Source organism: Belonocnema kinseyi, chromosome 6 (assembly GCF_010883055.1).
Source record: "Belonocnema kinseyi isolate 2016_QV_RU_SX_M_011 chromosome 6, B_treatae_v1, whole genome shotgun sequence".
Lineage (NCBI taxonomy): Eukaryota > Metazoa > Arthropoda > Insecta > Hymenoptera > Cynipidae > Belonocnema > Belonocnema kinseyi.
Genome location: NC_046662.1, coordinates 6,340,133 through 6,359,505, shown reverse-complemented (window position 1 = coordinate 6,359,505; position 19,373 = coordinate 6,340,133). Strand labels below are relative to the sequence as shown.

General features: G+C 25.3%; 1 protein-coding gene across 9 annotated transcripts in view; it reads left to right on the top strand.

Annotated features, from left to right (window-relative positions):
• LOC117175261 (neurofibromin) overlaps window positions 1–19,373 on the top strand; it is a 133,535-nt gene that overhangs the window by 30,404 nt on the left and 83,758 nt on the right. For 8 of the 9 annotated variants that reach the window (XM_033364958.1, XM_033364963.1, XM_033364962.1 and 5 more), the window contains 5 exons: window positions 3,869–4,055; window positions 7,866–7,939; window positions 8,028–8,905; window positions 12,840–13,138; window positions 18,211–18,772. In XM_033364958.1, coding sequence (XP_033220849.1) covers window positions 3,869–4,055; window positions 7,866–7,939; window positions 8,028–8,905; window positions 12,840–13,138; window positions 18,211–18,772 — 2,000 coding nt within the window. Of the gene's footprint in view, window positions 1–3,868; window positions 4,056–7,663; window positions 7,706–7,865; window positions 7,940–8,027; window positions 8,906–12,839; window positions 13,139–18,210; window positions 18,773–19,373 lie in introns of all 9 variants that reach the window. The other variant, XM_033364964.1, reaches the window with a different exon arrangement.

Sequence of the window (19,373 nt, the reverse complement as noted above, 5' to 3'; positions counted from 1 at the left end):
TTTTTAACAAAACAGTTTAATTTACAACCAAAAAGTTGAATTTTTATCCTAGAAAGATTAATTTTTTCTTAAAACAGATAAATTTTTAATCTAAAAAATCAACCAATTAAAAAAAAAGTTGAATTTTCATCTAGAAAAGATTGCAGTTTTCTTTTGAACACAAAAATATTAAATTTTGACAAATTGTAAATTTTCTACGAAATAGTTAAATTTTCAACAAAACAGAATATTCAACCAAGCAGTTGAATTTCCAAGAAAAAGAATGACGCTTATTAACAAAATTGTTGATTTTTAAACGAAAAATTTGCATTTCTATCCCAGAAAGATAAAATTTCTACAAAAAAGATGAATTTTTAAATAAAAAAAGACAAATTTCCCAAAAAATAAGTAAGTTTTTCATTTAAAACAATTAAAAAAATTTAGTTGCTGAAAACAGCACCAAAATATGAATTTTAAACAACTAAATTTTCTACAAAATAGTTGAACTTTCAATAAAACAGTTAAACTTTCGGCCAAAAAGGATCATGACTTTTATAGAAGATTGTTGAATTTTTAACCACACATTTTTATTTTTATTCAAGAAAGATTAAATTTCTTCTAAAACAAATGAACTTTTAAATAAAAAAGACAAATTAAGAAAAAATGGAATTTTCATCCAAACAAAATTTCAGTTCTCTTTTCAACATCAAAAAATTAAATTAAAAAAAAGTGAACTTCAAAATTAAAGAAAAACTTTGAAAAAGAGTTGAATTTTCAAACGAGAACTTTCATTTTATTCAGGAAAGATAATATTTCTTCTACAGCAGATGAATAAAAAAAACCTTAAAAAATAGTTAAATTTTCATCCAAAGAAGATTTCAGTTCACTTTCTAAAACCAAAATAAGAATTGGTAACAATAAATTAATTTTCTGTTAAATAATCGAAATTTTAACCCAAAAAGGTAACTTTTTAACGAGATTTTTAAATTTTTAATCAAACAGTTGCATTTTTGTCCATTAAAAATGAAAATTCTACTGAAACGGGTCAATTTTTAAACCAAAAAGACAAATTTTAAAGAAAGAATTGAATTTTCAACCGAACAGTTGCATTTTTATTCAAGAAAGATGAATTTTCTTTTAAAACCAGATGAATTAAAAAAAATTTTTTAAAGTAGTTGAATTTTTAGCCAAAGAAGATTTCAGTTCACTTTCCAAAATCAAAATAAGAATTGGTAACAATAAGATAATTTTTTGTTAAATGATCGAAATTTTAACCCAAAAAGGTAACTTTTTAACGAAATTTTTAATCAAACAGTTGCATTTTTGTCCAGGAAAAATGAAAATTCAACTGAAGAGTTGAATTTTCATTCAAAAAGGTTTTAATTGACTTTTCAACAAAAAAATACGAATTTTAAACAAAAAGTAAATTTTTTAGGAAATAGATTAATTTTCAATAAAACATTTCCATTTTTATCCAATAAAAGTTCAATATTTCTACTCAAAAATATGAACTTTTCAATCAAAAAGACAAATGTTCAGAAAAAATAGTATTCATTCAAAAAAGATTTCAGTTGACTTTTCAACCTTAAAATACGAATTTTGAACAAAAGGTTAATGTTTTGTAAAAAAAGTTGAATTTTTAACCCGAAAATACAAATTTTTAACGAAATAGTTGAATTTGAAACCAAAAAAGATGAATTTTCAATTAAAAAATTCAGTAGTCGATATTTAAATTAAAAATCTTTATTATTTTCAATACCAATTACTAAAATTTTCTATTGACAATTTTTCTTTTTGCTTAAAATTCAACTACTGGGTTGAATATTTGAACTAATTTGCTAAAAAAATACTTTTTCTTTGTAGAAAATTAATCTTCTTGCTTGAAGTTTTCACTATACTTTGTTGAAGATTAAATTATTTTATTAAAAATTCAGTTTTTGTGTTGAAGTTTCATTATTTTAGTTAAAAATTCATCTTTTTATTGGAAACATTAATTTTTTGGTTAAAATTGTTTTTTTTTCATTATACACTAATCTTTTCAATGATAATTTTAATATTCAATTTTTGTTGTTGTTGGAAATTCACATGTTTTGATTGAAAATTCAACTACTTGATTGAATATATAATGACTTTCTTAAAAACCAATATTTTTGGTTGAAGATTCATTTCTTTGGTTGAAAATTTATCGATTCTTAATTAAAAATTAAACAAACTTATTTTTTTTAGTAGAAAATTAATCTTCTTGGTTGAAAATTAAATTATTTGATTAAAAATTAATCCACTTTGTAGAAAATACAAAAATTTACGAATTAATTTTTTTGGTTAAAATTCAATTGTTTTGTAGAAACTTCATTTTCTGGTTGAAAGTTTTGACTTCTTTTTTAGAAAATTCAACTATTTTGTTGACAATTATTTTTTTTTTTGAAAATTCATATATTTTGTTGAAAATTCGTCTTTTTTTTGTAGAAACCTGCTTGGTTGAAGTTGAACTACTTTGTTAGAAACAGATTGTTTGGTAACTAATACATTTTTTTTAGAAAATTCATCTTTTTTAGTTGGTCGAATATTAACTTGATTAGAAATTAATCTTCCTTATTGAAAATTAAACATTTTTATTAAAAACTATTCTTTTTGGTTGAGAAATCAACTTTTTTGCTGAAAATTCGTTTTTTTAATCTTAATTGAACTGTTTTTTATTTAAACTTAAAATAATTTTTTTTTAAATATCAAATTGAAATTTTTTTTATTTGAAATTTGACTATTGCAGTTGAAGATTTATAATTTTAGTTAAAAATTTACTTGTTTGGTTGAAAATTGAACTATTTTGTTAAAAAATCGTTCTATTTTCGATTGAAATTTAGTGATTTTTTGGAAATTTGTTCTGTTTTGGTTGAAAATTAATTTTTTAACTGAAAATTTAATTTTTGTATGCACTTTTTTTATAACCATTTATCATTTTAGTTTAAAATTCGTTTCGCATTGTGCATAATGTGATACCCACAATAATTTGATTCAAAATAATTTATTACCCAATGATTTCCCTATTTCTTGGCTAAGAGTTGATCCACATTATTAAAAAAATCATTTCTTTAAATGTAGCTTTATTCTTTTTGTTAAAAATTGATCTATTTTGCGGAAAAGTGAACGATTTTGATAATATTATTTTTTTTTAAATTAATTTTTTTAACTGAAAACTTAACCATTCAACATTTGGTTGAAAATCAATTTTTTTAGTTGATAATGGATCTATTTTGTTGAAAATTTATCTTTTTTAGTAGAAAAATTTATTTTCTTGGTAGAAAATTCATTGTTTTGATTAAAAAATTAACTGTACCCGGTAGAAAGTTGAACGACTTCATTAAAAAATCATTTTTTCACGAAAATTTATCATTTTAGTTGAAAATTCGTATCACAAAAACTCAATAACTTTTGAACTACTGCAAAATACAAACTTTTTTTTCGCCAAAATTTTCGAAAGAGATTGTAGAATGTATCGGAACATAGAAGAATTCTTTCACAGGCGGAGAAGTTTAATTAATTTTCAATTGTCTAAAACAAACGATTACTCAAACAATAAAAAAAAATTTTTTACTACCGAAAAATTTTTTATCGTAAAGTATACTTCCTAACAAAAATTTTCATAACTCAATTATTGAATTTCGATGAACAGTTCGCGAGTAGTTCATTTTTGAAAAAAAAATGATCAAGAACTCTGATGGTTAATAACTTAAAAAAAAAAAATTTGTTGCAAAAATATTTTAGGGGAGTTACTTTGATATAAAAACGAATCAAACACTGTATAAATTGATATAAAATAGAAATATCGATTTAAAAGTGGCACATTTGAGATATTTTGAACCAAAAGGCATGAAAGATTTAATTTTTTCAGGTGGTTTTATTTATGTACCTGTGGAGTATTGATATGGAGGCTGTTCTTGTGGCGATGTCCTGCTTCGCTCTTTTGTGCGAGGAAGCTGAAATTCGTTGCGGAAGTGACGAAGTTGCCGTTACGTGTCTTCTGCCTAATTATCATTTATATGTTGAATTAGCTCAAGCTTCGACTATTTTAACAACTGGTAAGTACCTCCCCCCCCCCTAAAAATAAAAATAGATAATCATTATTTTAACCCTCACAGTCTACACTGGGTGTTCTATACCCAGACGATATTTTCGACTCGCTATATAGTTCTTTCAGATTTGTGAAAAAAAATATATATATATATAGTAATATGTTAAACTCATCTTATTAATTTTATAATATTCATTTTTGTCAGACTTTTAGCTATCGTTAAAAAAAAAGAAAAATCCCGACACATTAATTTGAACCAGAGATATTGAAGTCTAGGCTAAGAGGGTAAAAATACTAATGTATGTATAATAGTTAATTTAATTTAATGAACAGTTGGGATACGGTATTCGAGTTAATAAAATAAAATTAGAATTATTTCAGAATTTGTTATGCTTTTTATTGGTGATTATCTACTGTAGGATTATTTAAAGTACCTTTTATTTTTTAACTTTTTATATATATATTATTCGGTTCATTAGAAGTTCATCTCTTTTGGTTGTACATTTTATTATTTTTATAAAAATTGAACTATTTAGTTGAAAATTCGTCTTTTTGAGTTGAAAATTTAACTATTTGTTTGAAAATTAATTTTTTTGTTTATTGCAAAAACTCACATTTTCGGGTTGTCAATTCAACTGTTTTGTAGGTAATTCATATTTTTGGCTTGAAAATTCAGTAATTTGGTTGAAATTTGGTTTCTTCCTTCGTTTAAAATGTCTTCATTATTTGAAAATCTAACTGTTTCGTTAAATATTTTCCTTTTTGGGTTGAAAATTCATCTTTTGGTAGAAATATATATATATATATATATATATATTTTTTTTTTTTAACAATGCTAAAAACTGTGGAAAATTCAGAAAATTTTTGGCTTAAAATTAAAATTTTTGGTTGAAATATCAACTAAATATTACACTTTTCACTCAGAATTTGTATTTTTTATTTTGAAAATTCATGTCGTTTGTAGAAAATTTTTCATTGACAATTCATCTCTTTTAGTTACAAATGTTATTATTTTGTTAGAAATTCAATGATTTTCTAAAAAAAAAGTCATCCTTTTTGGTTAAAAATTCAACTATTTTGTTGAAAATTTAACTGTTTGTTTGAAAATTAACTTTTTGTTTATTGTAAAAACTCACATTTTCGGGTTGTCAATTCAACTGTTTTGTAGGTAACTCATATTTTTGACTTGAAATTTCAGTAATATGGTTGAAATTTCGTTTCTTCCTTCATTTAAAATGTCTTCAGTGGTTAAAAATCTAACTGTTTCGTTGAATATTTTCCTTTTTGGTTTGCGAATTCATCTTTCGATTGAAATTTCGTCTTTTTTTTTTGGTTTACAATGCTAAAAAGTGTTGAAAATTCAACCAATTTTTGACTTAAAACTAAAATTTTTGTTGATTGAAATATCAACTACAAACTTTTTAGAAAATTCGTATTTTTTGTTAAATTCACATTTTACATTTTTCATTGAGAATTCATCTCTTTGGATTACAAATGTTATTATTTTGTAAAAAATTTAATAATTTTCTAACAAAAGTCATCCTTTTTGGTTAAAAATTCAACTATTTTGTTGAAAAGTCGTCTTTTTGAGTTGAAAATTTAACCATTTGTTTAAAAATTAACTTTTTTTTGGTTGAAAACTGATATTTTTGGCTTGTCAATTCAACTGTTTTTTCAGGTAACTCATATTTTTGACTCGAAAATTCTGTAATTTGGTTTAAATTTTTTTTTCTTCCTTAGCTGATAAATCTTTATTGGTAGAAAATCCATCTTTTTTATTGAAAATTCTTGTTTTTGGTTTGAAAATTTATCTCTTTGCAGAAATTCGATTTGGTTAATAAAATATGCACTAAAAATGTTAAAACTGTTGAAATTTGGTTAAAAGTTTTTTTTGTTTGAAAATTCAACTGCATGGTTAAAATGTGAACTACTTTGTTAAAGTTAATTTGTTTGGCTGAAGATTAATAATTTTTGTTGAAAATTAATCTCTTTGATTGAAAATTTGACTATTTTCGTGAGAGATTGTTTTTTTTTATTTAAAAAAATTGTTTTAACTGAAAACTTAACTAATCTTTTTTGAATAGAAAATTAATCTTATTTGTTGAAAATTCAATTATTTTGCTCAAGATTCATTTTTTTTTAAAATAATTTTTTAACTGAAAATTGATCTTTTTCAGTTGAAAATTCATGTATTTTGTTCATAATTCGATTTTTTTGGTTGAAGATTCACATTTTTGTTGAAAATTCACCTCTTTGTTTAAAAAATGAACTATTTTTCGATAATTTGCCTTTTTTTTTTGCTGGAAATTAATTTTTTAGCTCGAAATTTACTCATTTCATTTTTCATTGTAAATTGATCTTTTTTAGTTAAAAATTAAAGAATTTAGTGAAACATTTTTTTTCTATATTGAAAACGCCCCTTGGTTGACAATTCAATATTTTTTGGTTAAAATTTCAACCACTTTATAAAAAATGCATTTTTTTAGTTGAAGATAGTAAAAAAATCATTTCGTTTGTTGAAAATTTGACTATTTTGATTGAGAATTTAACTACTTGGTTGAAATTTCAACTGATTGGTTAAAAATTTAATCTCTTTATAAAAAAAATTCACTTTTTTGGTTGAAGATTTATTATTTTAGTTGAAAATTTATCTATTTGGTTAAAAATTGAACTATTTTGTTTAGATTTCGATTTTTTTAGTTGAAAATTAATTTTCTTAACTGAAAATTTACATATTCTATTTTTGGTTGAAAATTCCTCTTTCTTAGTTGGAAATTCTCCTTCTTTTTTTAATCTGGAAATTGATCTGTTGGTAGAAATTTAATCTTTTTTGGTTGAAAATTCAACTGCTTGATATGAAAGTTGAACCAATTTGTAAAGATTTTATTTTTTGATTGAAGATTTGTTTTTTTAATTGAAATTTGCTCTTTTTGATTGAAAATTAAACTATTTTGTTGAGAATTCGTTTTTTTTTCTAAAAAATTTAACTGTTCCCGTTTTGGTAGAAAATTAATCTTATTGGTTAAAAATTCAACTGCTTGGTGGGGAATTTATCTCTTGTTTATAATTCAACTATTTTTGTTTAAAATTCGTTAGTATTTTGCTTAAAATTAGTCTTTTTGATAGAAAATCAATTTTCTTTGTTGAAAATCCAACAAATTAGTTGATAGTTGAACTGTTTTGTTAACAATTTATTTATTTTTATTAAAGATTCAGAGTTTTGTTGAAAATTCATCTCTCTGCTACAATTTTTAACTATTTTGTTGAAAATTTGTCTTTTTAGTTAAAAATTAACCAATTTGGTTATAATTTTTTTCTTTTTGACTGCTCAGAAATCGTTTTCTTGTTCCAAATTTAACTTTTTTGTTAAAAATACGTCTCTTTGGTTTTGGACATTGTTTTCCTGTTGGAAATTTAATCTTTCTGTTTGAAAATTCATATAGTTTGTTCAAACCTTGTCTTTTTAGTAAAAAATTAATCTCCATTGTTCAAAATTCATTTTTTAAATAGAATTAAATTGTTAATATTTCATTTTTGAAATTGAAAATTCATATATTTTTGTGCAAAGTATTCTTATTTTCCCTGTCAAAAATTGTGATTTCTTCTACACAACAGCCAGCGGAGAAAGTAGGATGTATTATCTTAAACATAATCATGGTGAGTGATTAATTTAAAAAAATAAAAAATACCCTTAATTATTGTCACATTTATCCCTCTTTACTAAAATACCATTATACACATTTTGTTGCTATATTTTTGTATTCTATTTTTCTATAATCGACTATTTGAACAAAACAAGAAAAATGAAAAATTCCAGGTCGAGCTGCATTGCAAAAACGGATTATGGCTCTCTTAAGAAAAATCGAGCACTGCGTCAATGGCGTTCAACCTGTAAATAAATTTTTTTCTCTAATTTCTATCATTTTGAATTCCCAGTCTTTCAAATTGTCACACCTAATTGAAACCTTTTTCTCGCCAGGCGTGGGAGGAAACCTTTCGAAATTGGGAACAGACCTCGCGACAATTATCCAATTACCCAAAAAATAAAACCGAAGACGGTCAGGTTGAATCTTTCCACCGAAGCACCGGCAAACGAAGAGCCTCTCACCAAAATTCGGAACACGAGTTGGAGGAGCAAATCAACGAGTGGGCAAATATGACCGGATTTCTCTGTGCTCTCGGCGGCGTTTGTCTCCAGAGAAAATCACCTAGCCGACCTTTATCTGGAATGCCCTCGAATCCCGAGCCCAAGCGAAGCTCCACCAAACTCGATTCAGTTTCCTGTCTGACAAATCCCAGCCAGGAAGTCCAGTACTGTCCAGTCACCCAATTCGTCTTCAATCTTCTGCGACTCTTGATTTGCAACAACGAGAAATTTGGCGCCCAGATTCAGAAGCACGTGAAGGAATTGGTCGGCCACGAGATGAGTCCAGCTCTCTATCCAATTCTTTTCGACCAGATCAAGAGCATCGTGGAGAAGTTTTTCGACCAGCAGGGCCAGGTTATTGTCATGGATGTGAATACGCAGTTTATCGAGCACACGATATTCATTATGAAGAATGTTCTGGACTCGAAAACGGATCAGCCGTCGGAATATTTGGGCATGACGAGCATCGAGGGCATGATGCTTGCGATTGTGCGATATGTAAGACATCTGGACATGACGGTTCATGCGATTCACATCAAGACGAAGCTTTGCCAGCTCGTCGAAGTCATGATGAAGAGGAGAGACGATTTGGCGTTTCGACAGGAGATGAAATTTCGGAATAAACTTGTTGAATATCTTACGGATTGGGTCATGGGAAACACTCATCAAATTGCTCCTTCTGGCGGTGGTGATGTTTCCATCATCACGAGGTAAAGAGAACCAAACATTATTTTAAAGGTTCTCTATTTTATCCTGGAGTTGTACATGACCACCTTACATGACTGCGTATTTTCTGAGACCGAAAAATGACGGTCAATGTATTTTTGACCGGGAATTTTTATATTGTTCAGAAGAAAACTGCCCAAGTTCGATTTCAACAGTTCTTTTTAAATAATTAAAGTGCAGTCTTGAAGATTGAAACCATTAAAAATTAAAAGCGTTTGAACTTGTAAATTTTTGATAAAAAACAGTTTTATTTTATCAAGTATAAATATAAATAAATAAATAATTTTAAAAATGGATCTGTACTTTAAGTATAAAAAACTGAATACCAATTGTTTTGACAAAATGATCCTAAATTCGTTTAAAATTTGAGAATTTCAAGATTGTAACTGCTTCAATTCGAAAGTCTTTATGAGAATTGAAATTAATATAATATAATTTATTCCGATGATTTTTTTTCGATTATTTTTTATATTATATCAGGGTGGCCGCTCGACTGGGAAACCGGGATTTTTTTGAGACCGGAAAAACCCGGGAAATGGCAGTGAATTTTTTCTATTTGACCGGGAATTTTTATATTGTTCAGAAGAAAACTGCCCAAGTTCGATTTCAACAGTTTTTTTTTAAATAATTAAAGTGCAGTCTTGAAGATTGAAACAATTAAAAATTAAAAGCTTTTGAATTTGTAAATTTTTGATAAAAAACAGTTTTATTTTATCAAGTATGAATATAAATAAATAAATAATTTTAAAAATGGATCTGTACTTTAAGTATAAAAAACTTAATATCAATTGTTTTGACAAAATGATCCTAAATCCGTTTAAAATTTGAGAATTTCATGATTGTAACTGCTTCAATTCGAAAGTCTTTATGAGAATTGAAATTAATATAATATAATTTATTCCGATGATTTTTTTTTCGATTATTTTTTATATTATATCAGGGTGGCCGCTCGACTGGGAAACCGGGAATTTTTTGAGACCGGAAAAAACCGGGAAATGACAGTGATTTTTTTTTACCGGGAATTCTACAAATTTGTAGAAGAAAAATGTGCACACGCTCGATTTCAACCGTTTGTAAATAATTATTTGAATTGTTATGCTTGTTTAATTCTGCTATTATTTAGGTTACAATGCGTTATTCCAAATTTTTTTTACTTTAAATATTTTCCATTTAAAATTTTTATTTTTAATTAAAAAATTTTTAAATGCTTTCTTAAAGGCTTGAACAAATAAAAAATAAAAGCCTTTGATGTTGAAAATTGTGGATAAAAAACATTTTTATTTAATAAATAAATCAATTTTTTTAATTTATCTGTACTTTAAGTAATAAAAAGTGAACAAAAGTGATTTTAAAGCAGTTCGAAATTTAAGAATTTTCAGATTTTAACGTTAAAACTTAAACGGTTTCAATTTGAAACTCATAGTCATTAAACAAATTTGAACGTGTGACTGAAAGTTTGTAAACTATTGTCAACTTAAAAATAACTTCATAATAATATATTCTTAATTAAGGGATTTTATTAAATTTAAAATATTGTTTCAGTCTCAAATATTCAATTTTTAAAACACTCAATTTGAAATTTTTAATAGAAAAAAAAGATTAATTATTGAATATTTAGCAATATTTGAATTTTTATTCAATATAAGTAAATTGAAACCAAATATTTAAAAGTAAAGAATCTTTAACTGAATTATTTGACATAGAAAATCTGGAGCCGTTAAAATTTCAAAGAGCCTTTAAACTTTGAACGTTATAATTTTAATTTTTGTATTTAAAAAATGCTGAATTTGTGAGTGAAATTTTTAAATTTTGATTATAATTTACAAATGAACATTTGCATTAAAAAAATTTGAGTAATTTTAAGAGATATTTACGAGTTTTTAAAAAAAGATTAAAAATTAACATGCAAATTTTAGAAAGTTTTCTTAAAATCTTCGAGAATCTTTTTTGAAAATTTTGTTTATATCTTTGAAAAACTTTATTAATATTCTCTTCAAATAATTTTTCAAAATAAAAAATAATTTTTAATTTTCCTATGAATCTTAAGAGAATGTTTTTATTCTTTTGAAGCCTTTCACAATTCTTGAAAAAAATCTACTTTTTTTGTTTAAAATCTGCGAAAATCCATATTTTGTTTTATATTAGGCTATCATTTCAAGTTTTACATTGAGTTTGAATATTTTCAAAACTTCTACATATCTCTTAAAATTACTCAAATTCCGCCTACAAATAATAAATGTTCAATTGTTATTATACATCCAAATTTTAAAGAAATTTTCTACAATTTGCAGGATTTTTTGAAAATTGTAGACAAAATTCAATTAATTTTGACAGATATTTAGAAGTTATGGAAAAATTTGTAAAATAATTTTAAATTAAAAAAAAATTTTAAACTTCTAGATTTCTCAAGATTTTTAAATAAAATGTTGAAGCTTTCCAAGGATGATCAAACTATTTAAAAAGAAAATAATTGAATTTCTCATTTAAGAAGTGTACATTAAAATTTTTTTCAATTTTTCAATATTTGATTTTTCTAGCTTAAAATTCCTTAAAATTATGTAATTTTGAAAATTTGAAAGTTCACTGATGGATTTTTTAATTTAGAACATTTTAAAAATTCAACCCTGAAATTATTTAAATAAATTCACGTATAAGTCGTTTTTAACCGAAAATATATCGTTTTTTCTTCTGATCTTGTTGAAGTTATATGGCCCATGATGTTCTATATAAAAATATTGCCAATCATCGCTAATTGCTTATTTTATAAACAAATGTGCATTGCAGATATTTATAGACAGAAAGAAATCATTTTTATTTTATTTTTTAAAAACTATATTAACAATGAATTACCTGGAGAAAATTTTGTTATGCCTCACTATTTGTTTACTTTAAAAACAAATAAGGTAAACAAATGCACATTCTAGGCACTCATATTGTGAATGATATTCTTTGACAAAATTTTGCGAAAAAATGGAATTCGTAAAATTGATAAACAAATGATATAAAAACTACACATAATAGGCGTTTATAAGCAGAAAACCATTTTCTTTCTTGTATTCTTGTTGAAATTAGTTTGGCAATGTTTTCTACGCGAACTCTTGTAGAACACTAGAATTTATAAAATTCATAAACAATTTAAATGAACAAAGAGACATTCTATATATTACAATAAGTAGAAGAATCGGGGTGCTTTTTCATTTTTTTTATATAACTTGTTTATAAAATAAACAAATATTGATGGGTGGCAAAAAGTTTCACAGAATACATTATTGGCGATATGATTTTAGCAAGGTCAGAAGAAAAAATAGCTTATTTTCGCTTAAAATCGCCCAAAATATTCATTTTTTTTTATAATTTGTTTTTAAAATAAACCAATATTGCTGGTTTACAAATTTTTCTTCAGTAAACATAATTGGCAATATAGTTTCAGCAAGGTGAGAGGAAAAAACGATTTCTTTTCCCTTAAAAATGTTGTCCAGAAGATAAAAAATGAAATTAAAAAAATCAACATTTTTTCGCTGTTTGCATTAAAATAAAAATTAAATAAATAAAAAATCTACGCTCACCATTTTCTGAAAAATTTAGTCCTGAATATAATCATCAAATGGTACACTCCAACCCAGCATACGTAAATGGTACACTGGTGCGAATTGGTTTGTTTGCAATGTAAATATTTAATATATTGAACATATAATAAACAACTAGCATATATCACACATGTTTAACGTATATATTTAATATATGTAGGGATAATCGGCTGCAGCTGTGTTTGCGTAAATGCCAATAAAATAAGAAAACTTCGGGTGCGAATTTGCACCAGTGTACCATTTGAGGGTTTACAAAAATCGGTCCCTTTTGTGTTTGTTCACTACCAAATTAGCATTTTTTTCACTCTAAAAATTCTAGTTTGTACTCTAGGGACTTGGACCAAGCTTGTATGGAAGCGGTGGGAGCTTTATTGAGAGGATTGCCTCTTCAGCCCGAGGAATCAGATCGAGGAGATTTGATGGAAGCGAAATCTCAACTCTTCCTCAAGTACTTTACACTTTTCATGAACCTATTAAATGATTGCAACGACGTAGCGGCTGAAGAGAAGGAAGTGGTTTCGAGGCAAAGACTGACAACTGGAAAGCTTTCCACTCTTCGCAATGCTACGATCCAAGCGATGAGCAATCTCTTGAGTGCGAATATAGACAGTGGCCTCATGCACTCGATCGGTGAGCTACGCTCTACTAATTCATTATCCAAATACAAATCAGACTTCGGTTTCTTCATCCGGGGTGTCCATCCTACCTGGAAAACCTGAGATTGAATTTTCAGTTGAAAAAAATTAATTTTCCACAAACAAAAAACAAATTTTCAACAATTTGAGGAATTTTTAACCAGATAGTTTAACTTTCAACGAAATAGATTTATTTCCAACCAAAAAGATGAATTTTCAAACAAGATGATTAATTTTATACAAAAAAAAAAATAATGATAGACGAATTTTCAAAGAAATAAAGGAAGACTTCCTTCCCCTCCTTTTCTCTTAAAAAAGAAAAAAATAAATAAAATTATTCATCTTGACTTTGGACGAAAATAAAAAGGAGGAAAGAAAAATGAGAAGGCAACCAACCAAATCCCCTTCTCTTTCTTTCTTTCGTCCTCTCATACAGAACCTTTGTCAAGGCAAAAAAATATAAAATAAAAATGAAATAAAATAAAATAAAAATAAAACAAAAATCAAATGAAAAAAATATAAATAAATAAAATCAAAATAAAATAAAATGAAAATAAAATTTGTTGCCAGCAGGAACAGTACACCTGCCACGACGCACTCACACCGACAACTGAGAATCAAGTGAAAGTTTAAAAGGTATCGTGGCAGGTGTGCTGTTCCTGCTGGCAAAAAATTTTATTTTCATTTTATTTTATTTTTATTTATTTTTATTTTTTTTTCATTTGATTTTATTTAATATTTTTATTTCCATTTTATTTTGTTTCATTTTATTTCATTTTATTTTTATTTTATATTTTATATTTTTTTGTTTTGATAAGGGTGCTGTATAATTTTCTTTTCTTTTTTTCTTTTTTAGGGGAAAGGGAGGGGAGGGAAGTCTTCCTTTTTTCAGATTCCAATGGGAACATTTTGTGTTGGTTGTCCAAATTTGGTCGTTAGATTCTTGATTATATTTTCAGGAATTCTTTTCATCAAAAATTAAGTATTCCATATTTTTTAGTTCAAATTCAAATATTTTGGTTGAAAATTTGTCTTTTTTTACTAGAATATTAACACGAATTTTCAACGAAATAGTTTAATTTTCAACGAAAAAAGACTAATTTTCAAGCAAATAGTTGAATAATGAACTAAAAAAGAAATAATTTTCAACTGTAAATGCAATAGTAAAAAATTTAGTTAAGAAGAATGATTGTCAAATAAAATAAAGCGAATTCTAATTTTAGTTGAAAATTCATCCTTTTTGTTTACAATTCAACTGTTTCAGTTCAAGGTTCATAATTTTGGTTGAAAATTCATCAATTTGGTTGAAAATTTGTCTTTTTTAGTTAAAAATTCAAGTATTTCTTTAAAAATTGATGAATTTTGTTGAAAAATCATATTTTTTGATAGAAAATTAATCTTCTTCTTTGAAAATTTAACTAATCCAGTTGAATATTCCATAATTTTAGTTAAAAATGGCTTTTTTCGTTGCAATTGAATTTTTGTTGTTGTTTAAAATTGAAATATTTCATTTATGGTGGAAAACTGTTTTTTTTTTAGTTCAAAATTCAACTATTTGGTTTGAAAATTTATCTTTTTTAGTTAAAAATTCAAGTATTTCTTTAAAAATTGATCATAATTTTGGTTGAAAATTCATCAATTTGGTCAAAATATAATTTTTCTAATTAAATAATAAACTATTCCATTTTTTGTTGAAAACCTATTTTTTTCGTTCAAATTCAAATATTTGGTTAAAAATTTGTCTTTGTTTAGTGGAATATTAAGCTGTTTCGTTAAAAAATCATGTATTTTGTTGAAAAGTCATCTTTTTTGATAGAAAATTAATCTTCTTGAAAAATTAAGTATTCTTTTAATTGGTTTTTCTTTGTTTGAAAATAATTTTTTAATCTGACAATTTTACTAATGTTTTTTTGTTTAATAATGGATGTTTTTTAGTTCAAAATTCAAATATTTGGTTGAAAATTGGCGCTTTTTAAGTAGAATATTAAGCTATTTCGTTGAAAATTCTTGTATTTTTTGAAAAATCGTATTTTTTGGTAGAAAGTTAGTCTTCTTTTCAAACAAGAAGATAAATTTTCTTTAAAAAAAAAACACTAATTTTCAGAGAAATAGTTTAATTTTCAACGTAAAAAGACAAATGTTCAACCAAATAGTGGACTTATGAAATAAAAAAGATCATTTTTCAACTTAAAATGCAATAATAAAAATTTTGGTGAAGAAAAATTATTGTCAAACAAAGAAAAACGAATTTAAAAGAAAATTGTTAAATTTTCAACCAAAAAGATGCATTTTCAACTGATAAATTACATTTTTTACAAAGTGTTTCAACCAACGTTGGTTTAAATGAAAATATTCTAATAAAAAATTCATAATTTTATTTGAAAATTCATCAATTTGGTCGAAATTTAATTTTTCTAATTAAGATTTAACTATTCCATTTTTTAATAGATATTTTTTTTAGTTTTAATTCAAATATTTGGTTGAAAATATGTTTTTTCTTAGTAGAATATTAAAATATTTTGTGGAAAATTCATGTATTTTGTTGAAATATCGTATTTTTTGGTAAAAAGTTAATCTTCTTTTGGAATAAGACGATTAATTTTCTGTATAAAAGTACGATTTTTCAATGAAATAGTTCAATTTTTAACGAAAAAAGACAAATGTTGAACCAAGTAGTTGAACTATGAACAAAAAATATCAATTTTCAACTTAAAATGCAATAGTAAAAATTTTGGTCAAGAAAAATTATTGTCAAATAAAAAAAAACGAATTTAAAAGAAAATAAATAAATTTTCAACTAAAAAGATGCATCTTCAACTGACAAATTACATTTTTACAAAGTTTTTCACCCAAGTTTGGTTAAAATTCAACTATTCTAATTAAAAAATCATCAGTTTATTGGAATATTCACCCTGTTTGTTTATAATATAACTATTTCAGTTCAAGATTCTTAATTTTGGTTGAAAATTCATCAATTTAGTCAAAATATAATTTTTCTATTTAAAAAATTATATATTCCGTTTTTAAAAAATATTTTCTGTTCGTATTTTTTGGTAGAAGATTAATCTTTTTGTTTGAAAATCTTTTTGATTGAAAATTGAAGTATAGTCGGTTAAAATCAAGTTGAAATACTTTGCTAAAAATTTAATTTACAAGCTGAAGATCTATATTTTGGGTTGAATATTTAAATAATTTTTTTTATTGGGTTTTTCTTTGTTTGAAAATAATTTTTTTATCTGAAAATTTTACTATTGCATTTTTGTTTAAAAATTGATCATTTCTAGTTCAAAATGCAATTATTTTGTTGAAAGTTCATGTATTTTGTTGTAGAATTGTCTTTTTTTGTAGAAAATTAATATTCTTATTTGAAAAGAAGATTAAATTTTTACCAAAAAATACGATTTTGCAACCAAGCAAATGAAGTTTCAACGAAATACTTTAATATTCTACTAAAAAAGGACAAATTCTCAACCAAACAGTTGTATTTGAAATAAAAAAATCTATTTAAAAAAATGGAATAGATGATTTTTTAATTAGAAAAATTATATTTCAACCAAACTGATGAATTTTCTACTAAAATGATGAATTTGTCACTAGAATAATTTAATTTTCAATCAAGAAGAAGAATTTTTCGAGGCGTACTTAATTTTTTTTTTCATTGCAATATGAAGTTTTATAACAATTATTCTTCATTTATAAAAGTAATTTTTTTATTACTGTATGAAACTATTTTGTTAGAATTAGCCTTTTTTGATTAAAATTATTATTTTTTAACTGTAGATTTAACAATTCTATTTTTGGTTGAAAATTGATAATTTTTATTTGAAAATTCTTGACTTCAACCAACCAAATATTTGGATTTAAACTAAATAAATCTATCACAAAAAATGTAATATTTAAAAAATAGTTAGAAATGGAACAGTTGAAAATAAAATTATTTCTTTGGTTAAAAATTCATCACTTTGCTGTTCCATTATTTGTTGAAAACTGACATTTTTCAGTTCAAAATTTAATTATTTGGATTAGATTTCATATATTTTGTTGAAAAATCGTCTTTTCTATTGAAAATTTATCTGTTTGGCCGAAAATTCAATTACTTCAGTTGAAGATTTCACAATTTTAGTTGAAAATTCATCTCTATGGTTGAATATCAATTTTGAACTAAAAATTTCGCTATTCAATTTTTGGTTGAAAAATTATATAAAATTTATAAATAAATTTCAATAATTCTAGGTACAGATTTAACATTTCAGTTGTAATTTAACCTTTTTTATATAAAATTGAACTACTCCAGTTGAAGATTCATCATTTTAGTTGAAATTTTATCACTTTATTTGAAAATGCAACTTTTTTTTGTAAATTTGTTATTTTAAAACTGAAAACTTTAAATTTGGGTAAAAAGGTATCTTTTCTAGTTGAAAATTCGTCTTTTTTGGTAGAAAATAATATTCTCTATTGAAAATTCATCATTTTTCTTGAACATTCACTTTTTAGTCTGAAAATATAACTATTCAATTTTTGATTTAAAGTGCATCTTTTTTGGTAGAAAATAATATTCTAGGTTGAAAATTCAACCATTTCAGTTGAAGATTCATCATTTTATTTAAAAATTCATCTTTTTAGTTGAAATTGATGTATTTTTTCACTCTTTTTTAATAGAAAATTAATCTCGGTGATCGAAAATTAATCTTTTTGATTGAAATTTTAAGTATTATAATTAAAGATTCATCACTTTGGTTTAAAACATTTTTTTTTTGGAAAACGAATTTTTTTAACTGAAGTTTTTAATATTCCGTTATTAGTTGAAAACTGATATTTTTCAGTTCAAAATTGAACTGCTTGGTTGAGATTTCATATATTTTCTTGAAAAATCGTCTTTTTTATTGAAAATTAATCTTTTAGTTGAAAGTGCAACTATTTGTTTAAAAATTCGTCCATCTTGTTGAAAATTCAATTGTTGTACTTGAATAGTTACAAATTTTGAAGCTTTTTAAATTGAATGTAATATTTTACTATGAAAACTTGTACCTGGAACGCAATTTAAATTAAAATTGCCTTCATTTCCAGACTTGGGTTATAATCGCGACCTCCAAACTCGAGCAGCTTTTATGGAAGTGCTGACAAAAATTCTTCAGCAGGGAACAGAGTTTGACACTCTCGCTGAAACGGTTTTAGCGGACAGATTTGAGCAATTGGTGCAACTGGTTACGATGATAAGCGACAAGGGAGAATTGCCGATAGCGATGGCTCTTGCGAATGTTGTCACGACCAATCAGATGGACGAACTTGCTCGTGTCTTTGTCACTCTTTTCGACGCCAAACACTTGCTCTCTCCTCTTCTTTGGAATATGTTTTATCGCGAAGTCGAGGTTTCGGATTGTATGCAAACCTTGTTTAGAGGCAACAGTCTCGGCAGCAAAATCATGGCATTTTGTTTCAAAATTTACGGCGCGAGTTACCTCCAGAATCTCTTGGAGCCGCTCATCAGGCCTTTGTTGAACGATCCGGTTACGGGATTTGAGGTCGACAGTGCAAGAATTGACGCTAATGAGGATATCGAGCAGAATGGCAGGAACCTGATCGCCTTGACGCAGAAGGTATTCGATGCTATTGTCTCTTCCGCTGATCGGTAAGTCATTTTCATTTCAAATATTATACCGCAAAAATTTTCATTCAATCCTTTAATGAATTCTCCCCTAAAATCTTTAACGCATTCTCTTTCCAGCTTGATTGGTATTATGGATTTTACAAGCTTTTTCAATTAAAGATATTAATTAAAACCCTAGGAACTTGAAAAAAAACATTATTTATAATAAACTCGTGAAACTGTATATAAATATATATATTTATTTGTTGAAAATTCTGTTTTTTATTTTGTTTCGAAATTAATTTTTTCAACTGATAACTGAACTATTTAATTTTGTTTGTCAATTGATCGTTTTTATTTGAAAATTAAAGTTTCTCCTTCAAAATTCATGTATTTTGTTGAAGTATTACCCCGCCAAATCTTTCATCGACTCGTTTAATCAATCCTCCCCTAAAATCTTCAACGCAGTCTGTTCCCGGCTTCCTTTATCTTCAATTCCTCTTCTAGTTCCTATCATGTTTTTTCTTCCGTTTGGCATTACAGATTGGTTGGTATCATAGATTTTACAACTTTTTAAAATTAAAAACATTAATGGAATCTCTAGAAACTTGAAAAAAATCATTATTTATAATAAAATCGCGAA